This window comes from Marmota marmota, unplaced genomic scaffold, assembly GCF_001458135.2.
Source record: "Marmota marmota marmota unplaced genomic scaffold, marMar, whole genome shotgun sequence".
NCBI classification, from domain to species: domain Eukaryota; kingdom Metazoa; phylum Chordata; class Mammalia; order Rodentia; family Sciuridae; genus Marmota; species Marmota marmota.
This window is the reverse complement of record NW_026000205.1, coordinates 9,535,197-9,555,313: the sequence shown is the minus strand read 5'-3', so window position 1 is coordinate 9,555,313 and position 20,117 is coordinate 9,535,197. Positions and strand designations below refer to the sequence as shown.

The following is a 20,117-nucleotide window of genomic DNA, read 5'->3' as shown; positions in this document are numbered from 1 at the left end:
TTAGCACCTTGCTTTTGCTGAGGCTGGATTTGAACCCACAATCCTCCGGCCTTAGCCTCCAGAGCTGCTGGGATTACAGGTGTGCCCCATTGAGCCTGACACTGTATTATTTTTTTGATGACAGTACATTTACTTCATTTACTTTCCAGAATTTCTATTTGGTTCTTTTCAAATATGCCTCAGGTTTTATATTTGTTTTGATATCTGTATGTATGCCTGCATGCATCATTTTTACAAGTTATTTAAAAATCCTGTCTGATAGTTCTGGTCCACAACTGTGGACCTATTTGAACCTACACTTAGTCTTCACCTAGATGTAGATTAATTCTCATCATATCATTCTCTCAAACCCCATGTCCAGTTGGTAGTAAGAAAAAAAAAAAAAGTGAAAGGGGGAAAAAAAAAGGAAGTGAAAGGCATAGGCTTCCCTCCTTTTCTTTCTGTTTTAATGTCAAATGGCCTCACCCCTTAATGTGATCCAATAGTGAAGTCACCAGACAGTAAGGTTAGATCTTGATGAAATTTTTTCCTTTATTTCCTCAACACTCAGTTATTAGGGACTCAAGCCAACAGCATGCAGAGCTATGACTGGGCGAATAAGAGTCAGCTCCCACCACAGGCCCCCAAATACTAAGGGGCAGAATGCTAGGTCGTCTGATTCTAAAATCCATTATTTTTCCACTATATCAATACTTCTTATATCAATGCAAATATACATTAGTTTTTGTGACAGGTACTTTCCATCATACAGTTTTTGTAAGAAGATGGTGGATGGGAGGCCAAGAAGGAAGAGGACAAGGAAAGACTCTTCTGCCTCCACGACTACACAGGGTGAGCACCACTGGATTCTGAGTTTTCCTATTTTTAGAAGTACGTCTGATAAACCTTCCTAGAGAAACAAAGCTTGGACGAAAGGAACACATCAAATCACTTGTGGCAAATAAGAATCTCCTCTTTATTTCCCATATAGAAACTAGTTTCCAGATCTGGGTTGGAAAGGGCTTTGACCTGGTTCTAAATCTTTATGGGCCCTAGCATTGAGGGTCTATATTCTGATTACCAGGCATTTCTCCAGATGAGAATGAAAAGTTCTGACATCCAGCCAGTCCTGAATTAGAGAGTGGGAGTAAAGATGTAGGGCAATTCCTTGGTCAGGTGAATATCAGCCTGGGGCAGGCTCTTCCAGGCAAGTTCTAAGATTCCATACTGGGCAATGCCTATGGAAAGGATAGTATGCACATTATTCTGTCCAGGGAGGGGTATTACACCCTGGAACTTAAGAGGTCTTCTTTGGGTGTGAGAGCCCCCACAAACCAAGCAATAGAATAACCGCTCCCCAGGTACTAGATCCATGGCCTTTAGGGCCTCTTTGTAAATGATGTCTTGGGATTGAGGTTCCTCTCTCAGAAGCAGCTCTTGTAGCAGCCTCTGGATTTGGGGGGACTTAAGCTGGTACAGGTCCATGAGCTGGTGGAACTCTTTCATCCATGCAGTTGTATCACTGGCATATCGCTGCTGAAGCATCCGCAAAACATGGTACATGGCCACAAATGTCTCCCATCGAGGTACCTCTTCTTCCTTTTTTTTAGAGATGGGCTGTGTCTTCTTCTCCAACTTGGGCAATTTGGGAAACCTGCCCTTACCCTTAATATCCCATAAATCCTTTTGAAATATTAGTGCCAGGGTTTGTTTTTCCACAGAGGCATGGGGATCCAGAAAAATGTCTTTTGTGATAGGATAAAAGTGTTGTGTCTCCATCTCTTTGAGAGCATCTGATAACTGCTGTATTCGTCTATTTCTGTAAGGCTCCCCCAGAAGATGCCAATTTATAGCCTTTGGGTCTATAAACGTCTTGGTCACTAATGGGGGCTTTGGTGTGGGGACAGCCAAAGGTTCTAGCCAACTCTCCTTTTCCTTTTTTTTTATAGGAGGAATCACTTTTAGGCGTTTTTGACTCATGAACTCCCTACTGGATTTTAAGGTCCCTGTGCTTCGTGATTCCATGGCCTGCTTGTGAGTGTACACAATGGCTTCAAGTTTTGCCTGATGCAGCCATTCTAAGTCTCCCTTTGAGGTGAGGTCTTTGAGGAGCTGACACAGTCTATGGAAACTATCTCTGGAAAGCTCTTCTCCTGCTTCCATCTGTTCTAGAACATTGTGGATCCACTCTACATCTGAGAGGCTTGCCTCTGGATATTTCCCAGCCAGGATTTGAGCGAGAGAGAATTGTACCTTAGTCTTTCCAATGAGAGATGGATGACGCTGCAAAAACCACTTGCACTTGGTACGTAGTAGTTTGCGTTTCTGAGCTTCCAGGGTCTCTTTAAATATGTGGGGCTTGAGTGGTGTCTTTATGTCCTGTTTTGGGGACTCCAAAATTTTATCTAAAACATATAGAGATGTGGGCTTATATATTGGTAACAGTTCTTTTTCTTCATCTATCACCTTTATCTTTGGGAATGTTCTAGATGTCTTGAGTACTGTTCCCAAGGATATCTGTTTTTCCAACAGTGGTTCTGGTATCTTCTCTCCCATCTCCAGAGCTTCTGAGATGCTTTTTCTGGAAGGGATTTTTCTGGAAGGGCTTGTGGCCTTTTCTCCCAAGGATATCTGTTTTTCCAAAGGTGGTGCGGGTATCTTCTCTCCCATCTCCAGAGCTTCTGAGATGCTTTTCCTAGAAGGGCTTTTGAGAACATCCAACTTCATAGCACTGCCTTTGTCTAGAGGGACACCTTGTACTACAGAAAGGATAATTTTCCTTCCTAGTAGTTGCTTTCCTCTTTCTTTTTGTAACTTAAGTAGTAGTTCTCTTTTTAAGATCTCTTTTTTCTTCACCACTTCTTCCAGTGATCTCTTTTTTTCTACCTCTTCTGTCTTACTCTTGCTTTCTTCTTCCTTTTCTTCCTCACTCATGCTTTCTTCTTCCTTTTCTTCCTCACTCATGCTTTCTTCTTCCTCCTCAAACCCTCCCTCCTCCTCCTCCTGCTCCTCCTCCTGTACCGCCTTCTTTTTCATCTCCTTCATCTTCTTCCTCTTCTTTTCCTTCTCCTCCTCCTCCTCTTCCATCTCCTCCACCTCCTTTAGCTTCTCCTCTTCCTCTCCTTCTTCCTCCTCCTCCTCTTCCTCCTCCTCTTCCTCTTCTTTTTCTTCCTCTTCCTCCTCTCCTTTTTTCTCCTCTGCCTCAGATAAACTCTCTTGCTCTACTTCATCTAATAAGTTTTCTATTTCTTTAGAAAATATCTCTTCACTTTCCACCTCATCTGTTTGACCATAAACCTGTTCCTTTGGGGTAACAACTCCCTTTACCTGTTTTCTCTTTCTCCTCTCTTCTTTAAGGAGTGCAATTTCTTCTTTTATATCCTCTATTATTTCTTCCCTGTCTTCAGCCTGTGCGATTTCTCTATGTTCCCTGGCTAATCTTCTTTCTTCCTCAGCCACTCTTTTCTCTAGTTTTCTCACTTTTCTCATCTCCTTGGCCAGTTTTCTCTGTTTCTTAGCCAGTTGCTTCTCATCTGTGGTCATTTCTTCATGTTCCTTAGAAAAATCCCACTCTTTGCTATCAAGTTTCTTCTGTTCCGTGCTCAACATGCTCTCCTTAACAAAGAGTGACCTCTTTAACTTGGTCAACTTTATTTTTTCCTGGGTTAGTTGCCTTTCATCACTGATAAGTTTTTGAAGATCCTTTAAGATTCTGCTGACTTTTCTTGTTTGCTTGGAAATATCCTTCTTTTCTTTCCTTAACGCTTTGGCTAACTTCCTTTCTTCTTCAGCATGTAGTCTCTGCCCTCTAGTATATTCCAGTTTTTCTTTGGCAATGTTCCTTTTCTCTGTAGCCAAAATCCTATCTTCATAGATTAGTATCTTCTCCTCTAGTGACAGTTTCTTCTTCATTTGTGCTATTTCAAGCTCAGTCAGTTTTGCCTGTTCGGGGATTTCTCCCTTTGTGGAGAGCATTTCTATCTCATTCAACCTTGTCCTCTCTTGGACTACCTTCTGCATTTCTGTGTTCAATGCCTTTTCTTCCTTAGCAATATCCTGCTCTTCTCTGAGCAGCTTTTTCTCTTGAAACATTGCCTTCTTCTCCTCAGCCAGCTGCATCTTTTCCTGGGCTAATTTCACCTGTTTTTCACCCAAAATTGCATCTGTTTGAATCAGTTTCTTCTCTCTAGCAGCCAGTTTTTCCTTCTTCTGGGCCACTGCCTCCTGCTCCTTTTTCAGCCTCTGCTCTCCCTGAACTATTTTCTCCTTGTACACATCCATCTTAATCTTTAATTGAGCTAATTGCTCTCTCCCCTGGGAAATTTTTTCTTTAATATGGAGGAAATTATTTTTCCTCTGAGCCAATTTTTCTTTTTCCTGAGCCAATTTCTTCTTTTCTTCGGTGAGGTTCTCCTCTTTCTGGACCAGTCTCTTCTTATTCTGTGCAAGTTCTTCCTTGTTATGGTTCAGTGTTTGCCATTCCTGGGCCAGTTTCTCTTTGCTCTGCATCAGTTTCTCCCTTCTCTTGGCCAGGTCTTTCTCTTTCTCAGGCATTTTTTCCTTGTCCTGGGACAACTTATCCTCTTCCTGGATCAGCAGCTCTTCTTCCTGAGCCAGCTTATCCTCTTCCATAATCAGATTCCCCTCGTGTGAGGCCAGTGTCTCCTCCTCCTGATCCAGTTTTTTCTTATTCTGTGCAAGTTCTTCCTTGTTATGGTTCAGTGTTTGCCATTCCTGGGCCAGTTCCTCTTTGCTCTGCATCAGTTTCTCCCTTCTCTTGGCCAGGTCTTTCTCTTTCTCAGGCATTTTTTCCTTGTCCTGGGCCAGCTTATCCTCTTCTTGGATCAGCAGCTCTTCTTCTTGAGCCAGCTTATCCTCTTCCATAATCAGATTCACCTCGTGTGAGGCCAGTGTCTCCTCCTCCTGATCCAGTTTCTTCTTTTCTTCAACCAGTCTTCCTTCTTCCTCAATCAGTGGAATTTCTTTTCTAGCCAGTTCTTCCATGTTCCATGCTAGTCCCTTCAATTCTTTGCCCAGCTCCTTTTCTTGCCCTTCTAGACTTGTTTCCTTATAGGTTAGTATGTCCATTTTCTTGCCCAATACATTTTTTGTATCAGCTATTTTCTCTGCTTTCTTGGCTAGTTTCTCCTCTTGTTGAGCTATTTTCTCTGATTTCTTGGCCAGTTTCTTCTTTTTCTGGGCTACTCGTTCTGCTTCCTGGTTTAGGTTCTCTTCCCTTTCAGCCAGTTTTTCCTCTTTATAGGCAAATGTCCCCTCTCCCTGGGCCATTTTCCCATCTCTCAGGAACGCTTTCAGATATTCTTGGGCAAGTTTTCTCTCTTCCTGAGCCAGTTTTCTCTCTTCTTGTGCAAGTTTCTCTTCTTCTTTTGCTAATTTTCTCTCTTCTTTGGCTCGTTTTCTTTCATCTTTGGCATGTTCCTTGTTTATCCTGGCTTGTTTCTGTTCTTCCTGGATCTGTCTCTGCTCTGCTGTGACCAACTCTTCTTCTTCCGACTCCTCAGATACTTCTTCCTCCAGGGTCCATTCTTTCTCATCCTTGGATTTGGATGGCATCAGTCTTTCCCATATCTGCCTCCACTCATCCCATGTCAGCTTCTTCTTCTTCCCCTTCTGTGTTTCCTCATCTGGCATTAGCTCCTCTTCATCCTCCTCTTCCTGAACATGGCTACTGTCCCATTCTTGCTTCCATTCATCCCAGGGTATCTTCCTCTCATTGTAGGCCTGTCTCCACTGATCCCAGGATTTCTTCCATTCCTGCCATGACAGCTTCCTCTCAACCTTATCTTTTTTTTCTTCTGGCTTAACCACTTCCTTTTTGGGTTTAGCCCTTTTCCTAATTTGTTCAATTACCTCTCTCTCTTCTTTGATCATTTCCCTCTCTTTTTTACTTACTTTCTTTTCTTCCTGACTTTCTTTCTTCTCTTGCCTAGATACCTTCTTAGAGGGTTTTTTTTCGGGTTTCTTTTCTTCTTTCTTTGACTTTGGTTTTCCCTTGACTAGGTCACCTGATTCTAAAAATAAAACTTTCTTCTTTTTGCCTTTTTTTGTTATCACTTCTTCCAAGCCTTGCATGTCCTTTTCTTCCTTTTGCTCTTCTTCTTGTTCCTTTGATATCTCTTCCTTACCTCTAATTACCATGTCTTCTCTAATTGCTTCTTCATGGATAGAAATTGTTCTTTCCTCTGGCCAGACTTCGTCCCAGTCCTCATCCTCAAGTACTTCCTCGCTTTCTTTCTTCAGCACTGGGCAGATCTTCTGAAAGAGTTCCCAGCTAGGTCGCCGATCTGCCAGCATCTCCTGAGCCACAGTCACTAACTCCCTGTTTAGATCTTCTGACATTTTTGTTTGGGAACCAGATATCCTCAGGGTCATAAGACGACACAAGTCATCCCGCCATGTGGAGATAGCTCCAGGGATAACCCTCTGGCCAGCCACTCCAGAAGCACCCCGCCCAGAGACTTCAACTTTTTTTACAACTTGTTTTTCCACGACAGGATGTAGAGGTTCCTCGATGAACTCTTCAGGTTCTGATCTTTTCTTCTTGTGCACTTTTGTGGTTTTCTGAGCTGTTGCTTTCTTGCCTCTTTTGACACGTGTTTTCTTCAGCATCTTCAGGGTCAGAGCAATGTGTTCCTTTGAAGAATCTCTATCTGAAAGTTCAGCCTCTCTTGAGCCTTTTATTAAACTGACAGTTGAAGACCTGGAAATTATGTCCTCTATCTCAACTGGTACCTCTTCACTTTCACCCTCTACAGGACCTGGCTCTATGCCAATCTGTTTAGTGTCTCCCTCTTTCATCCTTCTGAGACTTCGCAACCATTTTCGGGCTGCAAGGAAAATCAGGAGATGGAGGTAAGAAAAGTATAGGAAGCTAAATGAAACTCTTCCCAAATCTAATGTGAGCTAAGAGGAATTCCTATAGAAGTAGTAGCAAGAGAGAAGGCTAGGCCTTTAAAGGGAAGGGGGGAAAAAGCATTCTTCTTGCTATATTCTCAGCATATCCTACAATCCTAGAGAGATAGGCCTTGGAGTCTTCCTGGGTTTGGGTGGATTCTTCCAAAGAGAATTCTCTTCTAGGAAAGATCTTTTCATTTTTCTCTCTTCCCACCTATTATCTCTTGACCCATCATATCCCTAACTACCCTGCCTCTTGGAGACCCCGAGGCTTGGAACCGATCACCCTGTACATACTCTGCTTTCTGCCTCCTCCTCGGCTCCGTTTTGGACCTTTGCTGGGCTTGAATTCATATTCTTCAGAAAATGAAAGATGTTGTGTAGGAGGGTATATTTGTTCAGAAATCCTTGAGACATCCAAAGAAAAATCAGGCTTTTTATCTCCTTTTGCCAAGGTCAGATTTTCATTTAGTCGCTGCTCCACTTGAGTGTGAAGGATTTGGAGATCTGAGGGTCGCATCCCCAGCAGAAGATCCAGGGATTCCTCCCCAACCATCTCTTGCCTATGAAAAGTCAAAGGAGAGGAAGAACTTTACTGAATCAAGAATAAGAAGGAAAATAGGGAGGAAAGAACTGCTGTGGAACAGTCAGGGGGCTTGGCGAAGTGACCACACAAGAGAGAGTGTAGGTAGATGTAAATGAAGGCCAAAAAGAAAAAAAAAAAAAGTTTAGGAAGCCAAGATGGCAGTGACTGGAGGGATCTATATGAGGGCTCTTTCAGGAGCAGAAAAAAATAGAAAGTTAAACTTGAAGGGAGTAGAGGACAGACAAAAATAGGCAAAGAAATGAAGAAGAAGATGGTCTAAGAATAGAAAAAGGTTATAAAGAGAAGAAAGATCAGGAAGCGCTAATAAACAGGGATGAGGAAACTCTAGCAATGAAAAGGAAGGGGAAATGTGGGAAGGGGAAAATAAAATAGAAATGTGGTGGTGTACGTCTAAAATCCCAACTTGGGAGGATGAGGTAGGAGGATCAAAAGTTTGAGACCAGCCTCAGTAACTTAGCAAGACCCCATCTCAAAATAAAATAAAAGGGCTGGGGATTAGTTCACTGGCCCTGGGTTCAACCCCCAGACTGAAAATAATACTAGTAGCAGTAGTAGTAGTAAATAATTGAGGAAGGCACAAAAAACTTACTGCATATCCCTGTAAGTTTCTTCTTTCTGGATCAAGTTTAAGAGTGAGGTCTTAGTGTGGATTCCAGTATCGGCCATAAGACTTAGTGCCTTGCTCCTCACTCTTTGGTCCTTATCCATTAATCCTTGAGCCAGAGGCAAGGCAAAGAGATGAGTAATCATTCCTAGACTCTTCAACCCTTCCCAGGCTAATTCTCGGATCAACGGGTTAGAATTGGTTGTATCATCCAGCAGACGATGGGCTGTCTCAGAGCGCAGGGGTGGAGACACCTGATAAGAGGCAAAGATTTGCCCTAGTGCACCAATGCAGCATTGGTACTTCAGTGGGACAGCATGGATCATAACACCAAGGATTGTCTCAATCAGGCTACTAACAGCTATTTCATTCATTTCACTCATTTTTCTTCCCAGCCAACTGCGATTTGCTGCATCTGCAAGAAGACCCTCGTTTATATCCCTGATTATTCTTGATTTTATAAGGCTTTCATCCTCCTCCTGTGCAAATTCTTCTAGATCACTTACAGCTCTTCCCCTGCCATGCCAAAAGAAGAATGGTTCGGACTTTTCCCATTCCAATTCCCGCATGGGTGAGTGCAGATTGCACTGTAAGTATATTGGACATCCTTCTGGCCATAGACGGGCACGGATCACTGAGTTGGGGATGTAGCAATCAGGGGCAAGGAGCCATTTCCTCCCATGACCAAAGTAGCATCGCAATATCTGATAAGGGTTGAGTCCATCCCAGTAAGTCAGCTGTAACTGGGGAGGATCCACGTAATGGGTATGGTGAGGTTTTTTCATCTCTGTCCCATCAGTTCCCGTCTTTTCCAAAGTATCATGTGTGGTGGTGCGCAGTAATACAGGGCCTCCATTTTTATCTTCTTCTATGACATGTGGCACAGAATGGTCAAAGGCAATGGCCCGCTTATTGACAAGAGTCTTCAGACCCACCAATTCCTGTTTTCTACGAACATGGTAGATATACTTGGGCACAAACATGGTCTCAAAGGAGAAGAAAAAGCCTGGTATAAAAGGCTTAGGGGCTTCTAGTACTTCATCTGTCATAGTCATAAAGGAAAGGCGGGACAGCACAGACGAGGGAAGCAGTTTTAAGCAAGATACCAGATACAGACTCTGGTTGAAAGTCACAAGCAGGTCACCCCGATCATTAGCAAAGCAGAGTGGGCCAAAGTGCAGTGAAGAGTCCAGCATGGCTATGAGTCTACCATGAAAGTCCCATATCCGGACAGAGCCATCAATACCACCTGTGACAAAAAGACTCAAGGGCAAGCAGACATCAAAGGATGTGATGGCACATTGGTGCAGAGGCAAAGTCTCAATGAACTTTGAGCTTTCCTGTGACACAGAAGACAGAAAATCATGGAACTTCCAGAGACGCAGGCAGCTGGTGTCTGTGATGGCACCCACAGACTTAGGCAATAGTATCAGGTGTTTTAGGTGACAGCTACTGAGAATGCTGGCAAGGGGCCGAAGTTGTACTCTGATCTCAGATAACACAGCTTCTGACAGGTGTATATAGTCATCCATTCCATAGGAACAGAGCAAAGTGTTTTCTCGGCTAGCAAGAATCCCTCCAGACATTGTAGAAAGTGCCAGTACAGCCCCAAAATGCACTAATTTCTCTACTCGGGCACAGCTGTGCTGGGAGAGCACTCTTATCATACCACTCTGGTGCCCAGAGAATATCAGTCCTTCTAGCCCCCGCCCCAGGTGGAAATGCCCATAAGCCAGGCATTGTACAAAGTCATGAGAATCTGGTGATGTGCCTAAAAGATACTTAGCTGGGCAAGGGCAGCGGGTTGTGTCAAATACTAGCACCTCTGAGCCACCTGTTGCCACAAAGAGCTCCTCTTTTCCTGAATCATAGGCCCAATCCACAGCATTGTCCAAGATTGAGAAGGGCCAGGTGAGAATCAGAAGCTCCCCTGTTAGTGGGGACACAAAGCGCAACAGGCCATCCTCTGTAGTACACAAGATCCGGAACCAGTTTTCTCCACAGCAGATTCGACGCACCTGCTGTGGAGTAGAACCACAGACGTTGAAGAGGGTATAGAAGAAAGGCAGACGGCGCAATGAAAAACTATGGGTAGTTTGGCAGAAGAAAGTAGTGTCATCAATGAACTGGAGGTCATACAGCTCCTCACCAAGTTCTAGTCGCCGAAGCAGGTTACCTGAAGTCAGGTTCCACTCCTTGATTGTGCCTTCTCTGCCAGCTGTTAGCAGGGTGTGGGCCTCTGGCCGGCTGTGAATACATACCACTAATGAGGAATGGGCCTTGAAACTGTGGAGGGGATGGCTTCGAGTGAGGCTCCATACCTGGATTTCCCCACTCTTGTTTCCAGCATAGAGAAAGCCCTGATCAATACAGGTGAAGCAGCAGGTGATAGAGGAGCCACTGCTGGATAGGAACTTCTTTGCCTCTCCCAGCTGGCCTTGGCCCTGGTGCTCAAGGACCCTCACTACAGTCTCACACAGAGCTAGGAGGGAGCCGTTGGGGCCATTCAGCACGATGTCCTGGACAACCTCGTCACCAGGCATGGAAAACATGTTGGCTATTTGGAGGCCCTTGCCACTTTGTTCAATGACCCAGGTGACCACGCCTCCCAGGATGCCAGACAGAAGCATTTTCACTTCTGGGTCATAGCAGAGGCAGTTGATATTGAAGCGACAGGGCACTATGTCTAGTGGCTTGAATGCCCGAAAGTGGTCTCCAAAAAGCCGCAGGAGCAGGTCACCACAGTAGACCACGAGGATATGAAAGGAACCTGCGTGGACCATTGACTGAATGGGTGGCAGTTGCTCAGTCATGGAGAATGTTTTTTTCTCAACCATGTCCTCAGATTTGCTCTTCATCCATACTACAGCCTAGAAGATAATAAGATGGAAACTGCCTAGAAATGATAAGAAAGGAGGAAAGGCCCAGATATTCAGCTACTTTTCCCTGTTCTTTTGCTAAGGAGGAATTTTACCCATGGTGATGGTAGGTGAAACTAGGGAGAGGTGGGAAGCTTGGGCTCCTTTTCCTATACTTAGCCTATTTAGAGGACCCCAGAAGTTTATTCAACATGGAGACTGTAATTGGAGGAAGGATGAAAGGGGAATCATGGGTCTAATCATATTTAAGATTGAAAGCTATCTGGGCATGGTCCCTTGAAAAATAGACTAAGAAGGAGAAGAAACGCAGTTTTACCTGTATTTCTTTTGTGTAGGATGTCACCCAAGAGAGGGAGGCAAAGAAGTAGGCCTCAGTGAAGTAATGACATACAACTGGCATATTTTGAGGATAACGAGATTCTTTAAACAGTGTCTGGGACCGGTCACTCAGCACAATTATTTCTTTATTTGAGTCATCTGAAGGCTATAGGGGAGAGAGATATGGCATTAACAAAGAGGCCAGGGCACACACTACGCACTACATAAATTGTCAAAAAAATCACATTGACTAGGCACGTTGGCACAGTCCCATAATCCTAGTGACTAGGAAGGCTGAGGCAGAAGGATCACAAGTTTTAGTCCAGTCTTGGCAACCTAGTGAGATGTGTCTCAAAATTAAAATAATAGAGTGGCCCTGTATTTAATTCTCAATAATGCAAAAAAAAAAATGTCACAAATCAATTCCCCAAATAATTTATCCTGCCCCTCCTAACTCCTGCCACATCTACATGTGTACATCTTAGCACTTAGAGGACATCTCCAGTTCACAAGAGTGTAACGGATCTCCTAACACATGAAGGAACCAGACTCCTCTAGGTCCTGTATGAGCAGATTTTATAGTGTGAGCACAAGGAAAAACTATGTTCTTCCCAACCTGAAATTAGCTACACCTGTCCTCACAAAAGTACATGTGTCATTAAAGGCATAACATCTAACAAATTACCCAAGTAAGTACATCACCTTATAGCCATGTGTAATATTACAGTGTCCCCCAAATCAATGCAGCTCTAAGTTATTAAATCTTAAAAATGCACAAATAAGACTTTTTAGGACAACCTATCTTGGCAGAAGAATAGCACATATATGATATGTATTACAGTGATGGAACATGAGCTGTGAAATGTACACCTGGGATCCATTTGTACACAGCCAGCAATAGCAAAACTGAGGTTGACAAATGTTCTTTCTAGCACTTCCTTTTAGGATCTCTCTCTTCCCAGAGGGTTGGTTCCCGTGACAATGCTTCAAAGTATTCACTTCCCACATCAAAATGTCCTTTTAAGGGGCTGGGGATGTGGCTCAAGTGGCAGCATGGTCGCTTGGCATGAGCAAGGCACTGGGTTCGATCCTCAGCACCACATAAAAATAAAATAAAGATATTGTGTCCACCTAAAACTAAAAAATAAATATATTTTTAAAAATGTGCTTTTAAGAAGTCTGTAAACTTGGGGCTGGGATTGTGACTTAGCAGTGGAACACTTGCTTAGCACATGTGGGGCCCTGGGTTTGATCCTCAGCACCACCTAAAAATAAATGAATGGAATAAAGGTATTGTGTCCAACTACAACTAAAAAATATTAAAGAAAAAAAAAAAAGAAGTCTGTAAACTTATTTAGAATTGATGGCCCACTTCCTCTTAAGGGGACAGCTCTCTTGATGGTCTACTCTGTTTACTTCTTGCTTTCATGGAGAGTCTATGACTCTTCTGAAGTGCTTATTACTGTTAAGATAGAGGCTAGCCAATAGCATGTTTATGCCACATTACCTTTTTTTCTTCTATGATGTCATTTACAGCGTTTTTAAAATCCTTCCATGTGGGAATGAGTCGGGGGGACAACATCACTTAGATTTCCCCTTGGTCCTCTTTAGGATTGTTGCTTAAAAATCTGTGGGAATCCAAAAGAAGGTTTTGAATCACAGTTACTTTTCAAGGAACCTAGGCATCAGAAAGCAAGAACTTTGAACATGGGTTTCTTATACACCTTGTGAATGTCAGAAACTATGCTCGAGACATATCTTCTCATTTAATCTTCATTATGCTTCAGTGAGGTAGGTATTACCCCATTTTACAGGTGAGAAAACTGACTCTTGGAGAGGATAAATAAAGGAGTTGGGATTGAATCTTAGCGTTTTCTTATCTAGGATATTCTAAGCAAAGGAAACAAACTTAGAAGAGGGGCTAGGAAAAAAACACCTTCACAGGCAAATGATGGTTCTTTGCTGGTTGTGGTGTATCAGGAGAGCATTTTGTGAGGACTATGGGGTTTTCAAAGTGTGGTCTCTGGATCTCCTGCACCAGGATTCCTGTCAGAGGGAGCAACATCTTCAATTACAGATTCTTTTTAAAAAAAATATTGTTTTTTAGTTGTAGTTGGACACAATACCTTTATTTTTATTTATTTATTTTTATGTGGTGCTGGAGATCGAACCCAGTGCTTCGCATGTGCGCTGAGCTACAATCCCAGCCCCCCAAATACAGATTCTTATCCCAGCAACTTGGGAGGCTGAAGCAGGAGGATTACAATCCTCTGCCAATCTAGGCAACTTAATGAGAACCCTATCTTAAAATAAAATTTAAAAAGGACTGGTGATGTAGCTCAGTGGTAAAGCACCCCTGGATTCAAAAACAAAACAAAGAAAGAAACAAAACTATAATGCAAATTCCTGGGCCCCTGTCTGAATCAGAACCATAAGGTAAAATCCAGGAAACTTCATCTGTAAAAAGCTCTCTAGGTAATTCTATAGACATTCAAGTCTTAACTACTGAAAGAGGAAGTAGAGGTAGGGGACACCAGGAATTAACAGCCCTACATAACAGGCTTCCCCAGGCTTGTGGCAGGAGGTAATAATTTTTTTTCCCCTACTCGCCTCTCTTAAATCAGCAACAGCATTTATTTATTTATTTATTTATTATTATTATTATTATTATTATTATTATTTTGTAATTGGCCACAAACCTTTATTTAATTTTATGTGGTGCCGAGGATCAAACCCAGTGCCTCACATGTGCTAGGTAAGTGCTCTACCACTGAGCCCCAGCCCCCATTCACGTAATAATTCCTTATAGAAGATAATCTGTTCATTGCCCGATTCCCTGTTCACTTCTCTTTGGCCATTGTGAGGACAAACTTCTATGTTTCATAGTTGGATTGTGAATAAATCTCACTTCTAACAATGCCTTCTGTCAAGCAGTTTGTCATACTGGTGTGACAATGGGTTTGCTTTTTTTCATTAGTGAAATGAAAATGCCAATCTTTAATACTTTGCAGAATGGGTGCAAAGATCAAATAGGATTATTCATGTAAAACCCCTTTAAATATACCCTGATGCAGAACAATGACAATTGCTGGTTTTAGGCTGACCTAGTCCTGAGACAGATGACTACTCATTTCCTTTCCTACTTTGTACTTTTCAGTTCCTCTGGAAACATAACAGCTGAGTTTATAGTCTGGCCAGCAGAGGGCAATGGAGGTCAACCTTGCCTGCTAGATCAAGAAAACATCAGCAGTTTAGAGAAATGATTCCTAAAGTGTGTTCCCTGGCCAGCAGCATCAGTATCACCTGAGTACTTGTTAGAAATACAAATTATTGAGCCAAACTCCAGAACTATTGAATTGAAAANTTTTTTTTTTTTTTTGGTACCAGGGATTGAACCCAGGGCTGCTTAATCACTGAGCGCTTTTTGTTTTTTATTTTGCAACACTAAGTTGCTTAGGGTCTTGCTAAGTTGCTGAGGCTGGGTTTGAACTTACAATCCTCCTGCCTCAGACTCCCAAGTTGCCAGGATTATAGGCATGCAATCACTGCACATGGCTTTCATTAGTTGAGGTAATTCTGAGTGGTTGATCTTCTTTTCATTGTACACATGAGCAACATGCACTTGGATGCATTTGATGCTACACAGAGAAGATTCAAGACTAAGAGCCATTTCACAATTCTGGATTCTATATTAGAAGAGGACGAGGTTCTGCCAGAGGATACTAAGGAAGCTCTCTGACCCCCAAATCCACTCACAGTGGGAATTGGGGACTTTAGTGTTCCTTCTTTCTCTTTCCATTCTTCTAGGCTGAATGCTATGTTCCTATTTTCCCCCCATTTTCTTTCCTTTCATCTCTACATTCAATACTCATTTGGACGGTCTTTTTTTTAAATTATTTTTTTTAGTTGTTGATGGACTTTCATATTTATTTATTTATATGCAGTGCTGAGGATGGAACCCAATGCACGTGCTAAGCAAGTACTTCACCACTGAGCTACAACCCAGGCCCTCATTTAGACCATATTTAAGGAGGCAGCATGATCTGCTTCGATCTTGAACATCAGTGGATGGCTATATGGGCCAGCCCAGCCCTATAGCTTGGGCTTACCTCACTAGTTCCTTCTGGAGGCCCCAGAGTTGAAAGTAGTCTTCTATAGCAAATTTGCAGTCACTACCTTTAGTTCTTGTTGTTCCATGTATCTTCTTTGGGTCCTACTTCTGGAACAGGGCTGGGGAGTGAGTTAGAAAAGGCCTTCAAAACCCAGGGGTTTGTGGGTTCAAGTGATTCTCCTGCTTCAGCCTCCAAATTGCTTGTGCCTGACTTGTATCTGTTTAAAAATACCAAGTACTGTGAGTACATATAACAAGAAAACTTGACCGTCCAAAAGGAGGGTGGTGTGTGCTCCACAATTTGAGGTAGGGCCATGCATGGTGTTTATACAGCCTTGCAGGTAATGTCTCACAGGGTGCAAAGTCCAGCTGGCACTAGAATGACCCAATCACAGAAGCAAACTTGGCCTACTCTGTTCTTAAATGACATTATTGATAAGGAGCCCAAGTTTGTCCCCAGGGCTTTCAAGAAATTTCATAGTTAGGGTTGGGGCTGCAATTAACTTAACCTTATGGAAGGAAACAATTTTCCAGGCTGACAAATACATTAACAGGGTTTGTTAGTTTCTTTTGGGTAGAAGAGTTACCCAGTATCTTTGGGAGTAATGATAGCTAAATTATGGAATCATAATTTAGCTATCATTACTGTAAAGTGGTAACCAGGCATGTTACACATATTGTTTAAATTCTTAGGATGATTCCATAATTTAGCTATTATCCCCTCTCCCTTTAATACTTTTTTTTTTGTGGGTCGGGGTACTCGGGATTGAACCTGGGGCACTCTACTACTGAGCTACATCCCCCTTTTTTGTATTTTATTTAGAGACAGAGTCTCACTGAGTTGCTTAGTGCCTTGCTAAATTGCTGAGGCTGGGGGCTGGGGTTGTGGCTCTGTGGTTAGAGTGCTTGCCTAGTGAGGCACTGGGTGCAGTCCCCAGTACCACATAAAAAAATTTAAAATAAAGATACTGTGTTCATCTACAACTAAACATTTTTTAAAAAAATAAATAAATTGCTGAGGCTGGCTTTGAACTCACAATCTTTCTGCTTCAGCCTCCCAAGTGGTGCGTTTACAGGCCTGCACCACTGTGCCTGGCTCTTTTAATATATTTTTAAGAGGTAATGGTAAAAATTATTTAAAACATCCCAAGGGCACTATAAGGAACAGAAAATCACCTTGTCCTGTTTCCTCTTCACAGAGGTGACCCTGGTTGTTTTTCCTGTATCTATCTTTCTCTGTTGGTACTAGATATTGAATCCAGGGTTGCTTAACCATTGAACCACATCCCCAGCCCTTTTTTATATTTTATTTAAAGAGAACATTTCTCTGAGTTGCTTAGGGCCTTGCTAAATTGCTGAGGCTGGCTTTGGACTCAATCCTCCTGCTTCAGCCTCCCAAGCTGCTGGGATTACAGGCATGCACCACCTAACCCAGCTTTCCTGTGTCTTTCTAAAGGTGTTCTGTACATACATAAGCATGTGTGTGAAAACGATTCTTTTTTCTATATGATAGTATACTATGTGCAAGGTTCTACCCATTTTCCCTCATAAGTAGAGATTAACTCATTCATACATATAGCTTTACCTCATTTTTCAAAAGTTGTTAGCAGGAGGGCATTCTACTGTGTGGCTGAATTATTTATTTATACGAATGTCTATTAATGCACATCAGGCCATTCTATTTTCTTTCAACATATTTAAATATATTTCCATTCTGTGTAACTTGGAATAATATTTTGGATATATTTGGGCTAAATAAGTTATTCAAATTGTTACTTGTTTTATGCAGAATTTAACATTGCACATGTAACTTGCATTACCTTTCTGTGATATAGTACTGCTTGTCCTTGTCACTGTCTGGTGGTGGCCTATATCCCTACTGAACTGAGAGCTCTCTGAAGGAAGGAACTTAATCTGTCAGGCCTCTCAGAGGTGCAGAAGTGCTCTGGAGACGGGAGCTGCACCTGACAATGGAGTAGGTGCTTAATAAATTTTTATTGAATGAATGGGCAATGAATGACCCTCTGCCCACTCCCAGGAAGAAATACATGCTTCCCAGCTCCAACTGGGATGGAGCATCTTCAGCAGGCTGAGGTAGGAAGGGTACTGATGGGCTTCTTGACCACAGTCATGAATTCCAGTCAATTTCCTCAGTAACCCAGATAGAGGAGTGGAAATATTGAAAGAAAGAAAGGAAAGGAAAGGAAGAAAGAAAGAAAAAAAGAAAGAAAGAAAAAAGAAAGAGCGGGGCACAGTGGCGCACACCTGTAATCCCAGCGGCTCAGGAGGCTGAGACAGGAGGATCGCGAGTTCAAAGCCGGCCTCAGCAACCGCGGGGCGCTAAGCAACTCAGTGAGACCCTGTCTCTAAGTAAAATACAAAAGAGGGCTGGGGATGTGGGTCAGTGGTTGGGTGCCCCTGAGTTCAATCCCCAGTACCAAGAAAAAAAAAATCGAATGTTTGATTTTGTGGGCACGTAGTCTAATTTTGGACAAAATTTCCCAGGCTGTGAATACCCAACACCTTCCAAGGGTAATTTAGTTACCAATGAATGAATGGAGAATAAAGCCTGGGCAAGTCCTCTAGGTCGTGGGCCTGAGGCTCTCATGGGTGGAGAGTTCTGCAGCCGCCAAGGCTGGGGAGAGACCACAGACCCAATGTCCCCAGCACTTGGGCGTCTGGGCCCTCCGCGTGGGCGGGAGGGTAGGCGTGACCGCCTCTTTACCGCAGGGGCCGCGCCAGTTACCTGCGACGGATTCCCTACAAGGGATGGGTAAGACGTGTGTAGCAGCACCCAGGAGCTCCTCAGGGTTCACTAGGAGACCTAGGGGGAGCGTCTGAGAATCTACCTTGCGGATGCTGGGAGAGAAGTTTTTACCATTACCTCAATAAAACGGTCAGCCCCGCAACCCCTCGCACAGCAGACTGAAAGAGGTGAGGGGCGTGAGTGCGCGTGCGCTCTGGCGCGCGTATGCGCTCGGAGGGGTTAAAAAACAACAAAAATCGTCCCGCGTTAATTTAGGCCGGAGTCGGCTGGTGAGCGCGCGTGCGCGAATAGTCGCTCTCGCCCACCGGCCCTCTCCGAGGGGGGTCTAGCGCACGGCTTGGCTTCCTTGGCGCTTCTGGAAGCTCGCGCCCTCGGGGTAAGTGACTCACGCCTTGCGGAAAGGAGGGTAGAGGGTTAGCCGAGTGAAGGGACGAGGCTGACGGCTCTGGGGGAAAGGAGAAACAGCTCTGGTAGAGCGACGAGCGCGTCTCTAGGGCTGGCGTCGGCACGAGACGCAACACACACACACACACACACACACGCCCCTCGGGGCTGCGGAAGTTCTCTGGAGACCGAAGCCACACGGAGGCTATCAGTGGACTACGTTTCCCAAAAGGTGGCGCGGTGGCGCGCCTACTGCTCCCGGCAGCCCTCGCGCGCCAAGCCAGCTCTTTTTCAGCTCGCTGCCTCTTAGTGAGAAACTACAGTTCCCAGGAGGCCTTGCGCGAGGCGGCTTGGAAGTGGGCAGCCTGGAAGTCACTCGGGCCACTGGAGCTGGCGGCGTTTCCAGCGAGCGGCGCGGAGCTGGACGTCGCGGTCGAGGGCCCCGCGGGGCGGGCAGCCGGGACGCCCAGGTGTGTGGCTTCAGGTGCAGTAGCGGCCTTGCGCAAGGCTGGTGGGGAATTGGAGAATGCTTGGACCCCGGGGGGTCAGTGCGGGCGGGCGACAGGGCGACCGGCTGGGTATGGGCACCGGCTGGTGTGGGGGGGGCGGTTCCGGGATTCACGCCCTCCCGACCCGGCGGGACTCGGGCCGGCATGGCTCAACTTTCCAGACGTGCAACCCACCTGGCGCTGTGGTGGAGAAGCTTGGAGTCGGGGAGCTGTGGGTGCACGTCCCGGCTCCGCCACTCGGGAGCTGTGGTCCGAGGAAAACGCGCCGAACCTCAATTTTCCCTTCGATAAAACGGGGAAGGAGATGGTCTTTTGCTGGGGATTCTGATGGGATGCTGAGATCCGGCGAATAAAGCATTTGCTTCACAGAATGTACTTATTATGTGTTTGCGTTGTTGGCTTCTGGAGAGATGAGGCAAAGATGGTATTGATTGCATAGGGTGACGGTTAGTTGAGCGTGTTCATGTGAGGAGCCGAGTCCATAGTTAGCAGTCAATGCAGGTAGTTGCGGTTATTAGATTATTTTGTGAAGCAGAGAGACAGATTCAGATTTAGCTGAGTGACCTTGGACAACTGACTTCACTTCTCAGTGCCTCGGTTTCTCTATCTATAAAATGGAGAGTTAAATAGCATCCACTTCATAAAGTTGCTTTGAAAATGTATTGAACAAACCACGTTTGAAATGCTGAGCGCTGCAGCTGGTATATAGTACTGAGCGGATGGAATCATTTATTCAACGTTTTCCTAGTGGCCCATAAACTCTCTTAGCGTGGGGCTCTGGCTGTAGTCTTGGTTTTCCCAGCGGGTCAGACTTAACACTGGTCCAGTTGATTTCCCCTCCTGTGATCTCAGGTTCTTCGTTTATAAAAATGGACAATAACAATATCACCCTGAGCAGGTTGTAAGGATTTGTGGAGATTGTATTCCCAGTCTGAGCCATCCCTCACTAAGTAGCAGCCCTTATGTATTATAATTGTTCTACTTCAATATTCTCCATCTGGCCCAGAGATGCCTAACTGTGGGCTGTGACATGACAGCCCTGAG

The 20,117-nt window shown here is 44.2% G+C and overlaps 2 protein-coding genes across 4 annotated transcripts in view; one reads left to right on the top strand and one right to left on the bottom strand.

The window, feature by feature from the left end:
- Positions 1–511: 511 nt before the first annotated feature.
- Positions 512–18,763, bottom strand: Wdr87 (WD repeat domain 87). Its single transcript, XM_048790947.1, has 7 exons — positions 18,298–18,763; positions 15,412–15,631; positions 12,810–12,930; positions 11,301–11,468; positions 8,091–10,975; positions 7,192–7,457; positions 512–6,827 (listed from the first exon to the last, which is right to left on the bottom strand). The coding sequence occupies exons 3-7, from the start codon at positions 12,882–12,884 to the stop codon at positions 1,114–1,116; spliced, it is 9,108 nt and encodes a 3,035-aa protein (XP_048646904.1). The 5' UTR covers positions 12,885–12,930; positions 15,412–15,631; positions 18,298–18,763; the 3' UTR covers positions 512–1,113.
- Positions 18,505–20,117, top strand: part of Sipa1l3 (signal induced proliferation associated 1 like 3) — a 233,045-nt gene continuing 231,432 nt past the window's right edge. For 2 of the 3 annotated variants that reach the window (XM_015496907.2, XM_015496906.2), the window contains exon 1: positions 18,879–19,034. The gene's annotated coding sequence lies outside the window, so the exon portion shown is untranslated. Of the gene's footprint in view, positions 18,557–18,878; positions 19,035–20,117 lie in introns of those variants that run through there. The other variant, XM_048790949.1, reaches the window with a different exon arrangement.